Raw genomic sequence first — 7,834 nt, 5'->3', positions numbered from 1 at the left:
GTGTGTGTGTGTGTGTGTGTGTGTGTGTAAAACCGTGTACAGGTGAATAGAATTGACTTTCTGGGGATTTATTGGCCTGAATTATTGATCATAGATTAAGCCAGGTCACACCATACACATATCCATTTTAGCCCTAAACTCATTAAAAACAGCGTTGTGTTGTTTTTTTAAACATTTCAGAAAAAAAGAAACTAATTTGATAAGATCTTTGTAGGAAGAACGAGAAAAGGTCAGAGCTAAAGAGACATATTCTGGGTGATCTTTTCTTTACATGTAAAACAGTAGATTGTCTGCTGGTAGTAGGAAATCGTTCACGAAAACTTTGCGTTGGCCGGGAATCGAACCCGGGTCAACTGCTTGGAAGGCAGCTATGCTAACCACTATACCACCAACGCATGTATAGGTTACAGAACGGTCTGGTAAACTGGTGTTTCGGTCATTCAACTTGACATCGACACCAGTGTCTCCGTAGTGTAGTGGTTATAAGATAAGATAAGCTAACCTTTATTTGTCCCACACGTGGGAAATTTGTTTTGTCACAGCAGGAAGTGGACAGTGCAAAAGTTATATAGCAAAAATTAGAATATAATAAGAATAATATATTGTATACAACAGAATGACGTTCGCCTAACACGCGAAAGGTTCCGGAAGCAGTGGTTTCTGTTTTTTGTTTGTTTAAATGGCTAAATATCTATGGGCTTTTTTTGTTGTATGGAAATACAAAAGACATGCGCCCAACGTGGGGCTCGAACCCACGACCCTGAGATTAAGAGTCTCATGCTCTACCGACTGAGCTAGCCGGGCAGCTGTAAACGAAGGAAAAATACTTTGACTTTAGCTACAGTGTTAGGGTACAGAGCTGCTGTTATTGCTTATTGCTGTGTGTATGCCCAACAATACTTTAAGTGTTGATCATTGTAAACGGAAAAGTTAGTAGACTAAGGAAAAGACAAGATTTTTTTCGTCAAAATTTACGCGTTTATTCTCCTTGAAGGGCTTTAAGGCTCGTGTGTCTCTGTGGCGCAATCGGTTAGCGCGTTCGGCTGTTAACCGAAAGGTTGGTGGTTCGAGCCCACCCAGGGACGGCACTTTTTGTTGATTATTTATGGTGTAATTGATCATTGGTGTAGCCCGGGCAAATTCACATATGGTGAATATGGCATGGTGGACTTTCAAGCTTATGTTTTTACATAAGCTTGAAAGACATAAACACAATGTGTAAATTTGAAACAAAAACAGGGTTGCTAAAAAATTACAGATTACGCCATGGTTATGGTGGGGAATGTCTCCCTTGTCTTCACTAAGATTGTTTTTGTTCCCTCAAAACTTGGGGTAGCCTTAGATCACATCTATCATCTTTAACTAATGTATTAGAGCATTAATTAATGCAATATAGTCTGCAAGACTGAATTCTTCTGTTTGTGTGGTCTACAGATAAAGGAGAAGTTCAAGAGTTCAACCACTGTAAGCCTTGAATGGCTACACTTGACCATTGCACCCCAAAACTGATGGATGTCATTTTTTCAAGGGGAGGAGCTAAGGGAGTGAGAATCAGGCAGCTCAAGGACATGCTTCTTGAGGTAGGACAACTCTTTAGACTTTGGGTAGCTTTGAAATGCACTTTGTTGGCAGTCACCCATGTAGTTTATACTCATACTTTATTTTTTCTTAAATAGCACAAGACAATTGAAATACTTAGAGAAGTAGCCATCTGCTGCCTTATCACATACCTTGGAGAGAAGGAAGAGGACCTTTATTCATGCAAGTCCATATGACAGAGAATGTGCATCTTCTTTTTGTTTTATATTTTAATTTGAATTATGGTTTTGATCAACTGGTCCCTAAATGCAATTGACACCCCTTTCTCAACGAGAAGTCTGGGCTCGGGTGAGCCTGAGTGCTGAAGATATCTACCTATTCGGAACCATGGTAACAGGGTTCTGGTTGATCGGAGCTGGCTTGGCCCTGACTTATCGAAGAATTAAGGAAGCGGAACCGGCTGTTCAAACCCCCACAAGGCTGCCCGCTGGGATTGGAACAATCTGAAGAGGCGTGAGTTTCTCAAAATGGGCTCATTGACTCAGCACGGATAAGATCTTGGAGAGGCTTACGGCTGCTGTGAATACTCAGAATAAGATCTCTGACTGCAGACTGGATACATCTCTGAAGGGCTCGCTCGGAATAACATCTCTGGGCGCAAATTGGATGACATCTTGGGGAGGCACACTGCCGTGAGTTCTCAGAATCGGCTCCTTGAGCACAAGAAATGACAACATCACAGAGCGCAAGTATGGCAAAGCTCACGGCTCTCCAACGGGAGATTGAGAGACCAGTGTTGGACTGTAGAACTGCTTTGAAATTCATATGAGCTGTTTGCACTAAAGTAAAAACCTCCATCACTTCATGTGCATACCCCTTCGGCACCAGCTGTGGGCTCAAGGCTGGAGCTGAACAACAACACCCTGATAACGACTGTGTTGAGTCTGTTCCTTCCTATTCCATGCAAGGCCACCTGGGTTGGCTGTTAGACTGTTTACTTAGCCTGGCAGGGTGAAGGACACTGTCTCAGCTGAACTATGGACACGCACACACATACATATACACTGATATGCACTCATCCCCCTCCCTTTCCAAACGCCTTCGACGCTTATTCCCTTCCGATGCTGACGGCGGATCAAGGAACCAGCGCACGCAGGCCCGGATGTGCTGTCTACACTAGCTGTCTCTCACCCTTTACCCATCCCTGTTGCTTGTCATGTGTTTCTTTGGTGTATTACGAGTTGTTTCATGTGCAGAGGTGTTTTTTCTGTTCTCAAACTGATCTCCCTGTTGGAGCTCAGTCTGGGGGGAGTTATTTTTTTCTCCTTATCTTTCCTCATGTGGTGCATTTTCCATTGTTATACCTCTCTGACCTGTCTTCCCCATGTGATGTTTGTGTAATGTATGTATGGTCGGAGGGTAAGATGGCCCCGCCCCTTCCTGAGCCCGGTTCCGGAGGTTTCTTCCTGTTGAAAAGGAGTTTTTCCTTTCCGCTCTTGCCAAGTGCTTACTCAAAGGGGGTTGTCTGATTGTTGTCTGATTGCTGAGGTTTTCTTTGTATTATAAAAAGTTTCTATTTTAACATTTTGTGTTGCAGGCTTGTAGATACTACGATAAAACAGAGCACACACTGCCACAGTTAAACTGCGAGGTCCAAAACAAACCATAAAAAGTAAACTGAAGAAATAAACTCATTGGCTAGATAAAGACCATATTTCACTCTTTTTTTCTTTTTCTCAAAAGTAACCGAAGCAACAGACGACTACTTTAACTTGTTTTATTTTCCATAAGTAAAACAAGTAAAAATGCTGTGTCCACTTCGGCCTCCTCAGTCCATAACACTGAGACAGATATTGCATCTAATCATATTAAACAACACAACATTATGGTGACAGTGATTATGACGACTGTGAAGATTAAGCTTATTCCCTCTGCTCTAGCTCCACCCTCTGTAAGCCGGCACTCCCCGCTCTCAGCCAGATCTCACACTATCAGTGAATCACAAGATTGACTGACTGGCTTTTAAAACCCGTTCTTATTCATCAGACAAAGGTAAGAGCTGGTCCTTTTTTTCTTTAGAAAGCATGCATTGGTGCAAATATTTATTTTTTCATTGAAAACCGTTAATGTTAATGCTGCTGGTGTAAGTCTAGCCTTTGACACACACTGAGTAATGTCATTGTTCGGCAGATGTGGTTAACACTCAGTTACTTTGTTGTTTGGTGTTCCACAAACATGTTGTTGCATATAAATCTGTTTATGTGTGCTTCTGCATTTCTTCATTTTCTTAAATCAATTCTTATGTGTTTTCTTACTGACTTTTCAAGCCATGTCATGTTAAAAAGCATCGCCCTCTAGAGTTAAAGTTCACTTCTTTAACTGAATGTGAGCTCATCGAAACCAGTGAAGGAAGAAATGAAAGCTTTGACAACCTGAACGAATTAGCTGCCTCAGCCTAACGGGCTTCATCAGTTATATGACTGACGTAGCTTTGCTGTCATCGACCGCCCAGCTGTCTCAGCAGCTTTCAGTGTGGCATGTACTGGTGTATGAAAGCAATATATCTGGAATATTTAGTGATCGCAGTTGCTAATCAGACGGATGCATAGCAAATAAAGAATAAATACAACATTTTCCAGCACGTCTTTTTATGCACAATTGCCTGGTCTCAGTTCATGTGGGAGGCAAAATAAAATAAAAATTAGAGCAATGATATGCACAGTCTTTTAAGATTGTGACAGTGAAGCTCCTCCCACCCAGCAACATCAATGTAGCCACGTCATTTTTCTGTGGGCTGTTTAGTTGAAACTTTGCTGTCAGCTCTGTGCTGATACTTGAATGTGTTACTAAAAGAAAGACATCGTGTTGCTCATTAGAAGTTATGTAATGTAACAAATGGCTTTGAACTGGGAGTACAGACAGAACTCCAACGTTTCTGTGTTTTGACAAGCATACAAAAATGTTTGAGTAATGAGCCATAAAACAGATAAATAACGCAATCATGAGTCCATCAGCTTCTTTTGAACCAGTTACAATGTTGGCATTTAGATCATCGCTAAGCAGGAAAAAATCTTTCCCATTGTAAAAACGGTCACAGAGGATTTTGCATTTTCAGGGTCATACCAATAAAATAAATATCTAAATAATATTCATTATAAATAATAAATATAATAAAACTTCATTGTCTTGTTTAGCTTTCATTACATTTTATTGGTTTTAGCTCACAAATGATGTCATATCTCACTCACATATATCTATATAAGCTGTCCTAAGTGTGAGTGTCAGACTCCTGGTAATCTCATCTTAATCTGATAAGTAAACTTCAGCCTAGTTTAAACTAAATGTTTGTGACAACTGTGTGCTTAAATGCATGAATCACGCTGCAGATATTCACACAGCAAAATCTCCAGTGTTAAATTAACACTAGAGAGAGTCTATATGGGTCCACTCCTCTGAGTGTTAAATACAACACTGTTGAGTGTTAAATTATGTTTATTAAATGTTTAAAAGTAACCTAGTCAGTTTTGAAGATTAACAAAGACTAACACTGAGCAGTGCTGGTTTTCTAACACTGGAACATTTCTAACATTTTGAGTTATTTTCCAGTGTTAGAAAATCAGCACTGCTCAGTGTTAGTCTTTGTTAATCTTCAAAACTGACTGGGTTACTTTTAAACATATAACACTGTCAAAAGTGTTAATTTAACACTGGAGATTTTGCTGTGCAGATTTGGAGCTGTCACAATGTTGATTAGTTGTGACATCAAGTCAAAATGACACAAGCTTATTTAAGCTAAAGAAAACATTGTTCAAGTAGCAAAAACACTGTTGTCTACTCTGTGTGTCGCAGGCTTCCCAAAGGATGTCTGCCACCACTCAAGAAGAGGACGAAGTGCCCGCCAATCACACAGGTCAGCGACGTCACACGATAGTCTATTACAGCTGGATGCAAAACTCGGGGGATTCAGGCTATTATTGCCTTCGATGCTGTTTTGACTCGTGGTCGCCGACTCGTGGCGCTTTGCACTCGTGAAAACACGTTGCTTTGTTACACTTCTTTGTGTGTCTCCAGGTCCCAAAGGTGTCATTAATGACTGGCGAAGGTTTAAGTTGGACAGTGTGGATCAGACTGTCCCTCAGAACAAGAGAGAGCTGCTCAGACAAATGTCCAGTCCTCGAGATGATGACAAGGAGAGACTCAACAGAAAGGTGAATGGAAACATCTGGAACAATATAATCCTAGTAATGCCACAGAAAGGCATGCAAGTGTAAAAACAAGTGCAGCAGTAACATATGTTTTCTCAACTGTAGATGAGTGTTCAGGAGTATGAGTTGATCCAAGATGAGGATGAACGCTGCCTGAAACGCTACAGAAAACAGTGTATGCAGGAAATGCACGAGCGCCTGAGCTTTGGTCCCAAGTTTGAGTCCGTCCATGAACTTGAGAGCGGAGAAGCCTTCCTTGAAGTCATAGAGAAGGAACACCGGTTGACCCTGGTGGTGGTCCACATCTACCAGCATGGTGTCAAAGGTCAGGTGTTTGAGGGGGGTGCATATTCAAGTGTAGTCTCAACACGAAAACAATAAATCGATATTCACCAAACAGCCACGTACTGGACACAGTGTGGTTTGCTAACGGCTGCGGCTTCTCTGTGTTTGTCAGGCTGTGAAGAGCTGAACTCATGCCTGGACTGTTTGGCTGCTGAATACCCCAGTGTTAAATTCTGTCGCATTGACGCCGTGGCCACCGGTGCTGCCGAACGCTTCTCCTCTGAGGTTAGTGCACTGCTACTTTGCTGATGAAGAATTAGACTTTTAAATGCACTTTCAGCTCCAGAACGTGTAGCACAGAACTTTGTTTTGGGTGTAGATAGATAGAATTTTATTTTGAACGTGCAAATATAACTGAAATAACAAGAAAAGCATCTGGTTTTCATGTATATCTCTGTGTCTACACAATGTGTGTGCTTGAAGAGGAGTATGATGTCGTTACACTTGTTCTGTTCCGGCGCCCTTATTTCAAATGTCCTTATTTACAAATCAATATTCAGAGTTTGACATTATATGTTTAACTATATACAAGTCTACACATAAACACACATAAAACTATTTCAGCACGTAAACCGAAACAACAACAAACGACATTTTCTACATAAACTAAGCACCCTATGGTCAACACTAATCTATGAGCTTATTTTATATCTGTGTGACAAATACCTTAATGAACACTTTAAGCTTGGGTTACTCTGGCCTTGATCTATAAAAATGAGGACAAGTGGACAACTCAACCCCTGCAGGGTTCCCTGGGTTCTTATTTCCATCCTGTTCCCTATACTGAAAACATTCTTTTAAAGGTTTCTTGTCCAGGAAATATTCCTGTGGCTGGGAGTTACACCGAGCACTTCCAGTTATAATGGCTACAAGCTCATTTGGAGTTTTGCTGCTATTCTTCCAGGTTCTTCCTACCCTATTGGTGTACAAGGCTGGTGAGTTACTGGGTAACTTCCTGGCTGTGACCAAACACTTCAATGAAGAGTTCTTTGCAACGGATGTTGAGGCCTTTCTCAATGAATATGGCCTCTTACCCGAGAAGGAATTTGAAGCATGTGCTGCTGATGAGGATGAGGGAGGGGAAGTGGAATAGAGCATTTATGCAGTGTGCTGGAGGGGAGCGAATACAAGTAGAAAACAGGATGGGTGCATCTGACAGTGAGGGGCAAATGAAAAGGAGAGCTGAGGAAAAGAAGTGGAAGAACAGCAGCTGGGATATACATGTTTTTAAAAAAAGCACACAACTGTGCATACAGATAAACATCCAGCAGCTCAAATGCTGAATCTATTTAGAGACTGGTAGAAGTAAACCACAGACGGCGAGCAGGTCTGTGCTGAAATACTGCTTAGCAGTGATGTCATAACTCTCCAATAAAAGATGTCTTCATCACATCCTGTCAGTGTCTGTCTGGCTTTTTTACAATTAGCAATATTCATATTTTAATGTGACGTATATGAAACATCATCCTGGACTGCAGAGGTGGGAGGGAACAAAGTACAAATACATCTGTGCTGTATTCTTCTGACAACGTTTTACTTTTACTCCGTACATTTTTAAACAAACTTCTGCACTTTCTCAAAGCAGGTTCGTTTCTTTTCTTTTGACAGACCTGAGTCATTATTTCACACTGCGCGCCTCGGTGTCTCGAAGAATTTAAGCAGTTCTGAAGGCAAAAGAAGATCCAAGCTGGTGCTAGCAAAGTGTAACTAATGAAGTCAATTTGTCTTTTGTCTTCATTTGGGTC

General features: G+C 41.2%; 1 protein-coding gene and 3 non-coding genes across 4 annotated transcripts; 2 read left to right on the top strand and 2 right to left on the bottom strand.

Moving 5' to 3' along the window:
* Positions 1-323: 323 nt before the first annotated feature.
* On the bottom strand, positions 324-395 carry trnag-ucc (transfer RNA glycine (anticodon UCC)). Its single transcript has one exon. It is a non-coding gene; the product is annotated as a tRNA-Gly (tRNA).
* Positions 396-731: 336 nt separating this feature from the next.
* trnak-cuu (transfer RNA lysine (anticodon CUU)) lies at positions 732-804 on the bottom strand. Its single transcript has one exon. It is a non-coding gene; the product is annotated as a tRNA-Lys (tRNA).
* A 207-nt stretch (positions 805-1,011) lies between these two features.
* Positions 1,012-1,085, top strand: trnan-guu (transfer RNA asparagine (anticodon GUU)). The gene has a single exon. It is a non-coding gene; the product is annotated as a tRNA-Asn (tRNA).
* Positions 1,086-3,472: 2,387 nt separating this feature from the next.
* Positions 3,473-7,479, top strand: LOC146554322 (phosducin-like). Its single transcript, XM_085255117.1, has 6 exons — positions 3,473-3,591; positions 5,389-5,449; positions 5,611-5,747; positions 5,850-6,069; positions 6,202-6,314; positions 6,994-7,479. The coding sequence occupies exons 2-6, from the start codon at positions 5,401-5,403 to the stop codon at positions 7,180-7,182; spliced, it is 708 nt and encodes a 235-aa protein (XP_085111243.1). The 5' UTR covers positions 3,473-3,591; positions 5,389-5,400; the 3' UTR covers positions 7,183-7,479.
* The last annotated feature ends 355 nt before the right edge of the window (positions 7,480-7,834 follow it).

The sequence above is a fragment of the Mchenga conophoros genome, linkage group LG18 (assembly GCF_057382185.1).
Source record: "Mchenga conophoros isolate Kocher_MC1m ecotype Shallow Benthic linkage group LG18, M_conophoros_male_GT1.1, whole genome shotgun sequence".
NCBI classification, from domain to species: domain Eukaryota; kingdom Metazoa; phylum Chordata; class Actinopteri; order Cichliformes; family Cichlidae; genus Mchenga; species Mchenga conophoros.
The sequence above is the reverse complement of the archived record's forward strand: the minus strand, read 5'-3'. Positions and strand labels throughout refer to the sequence as shown.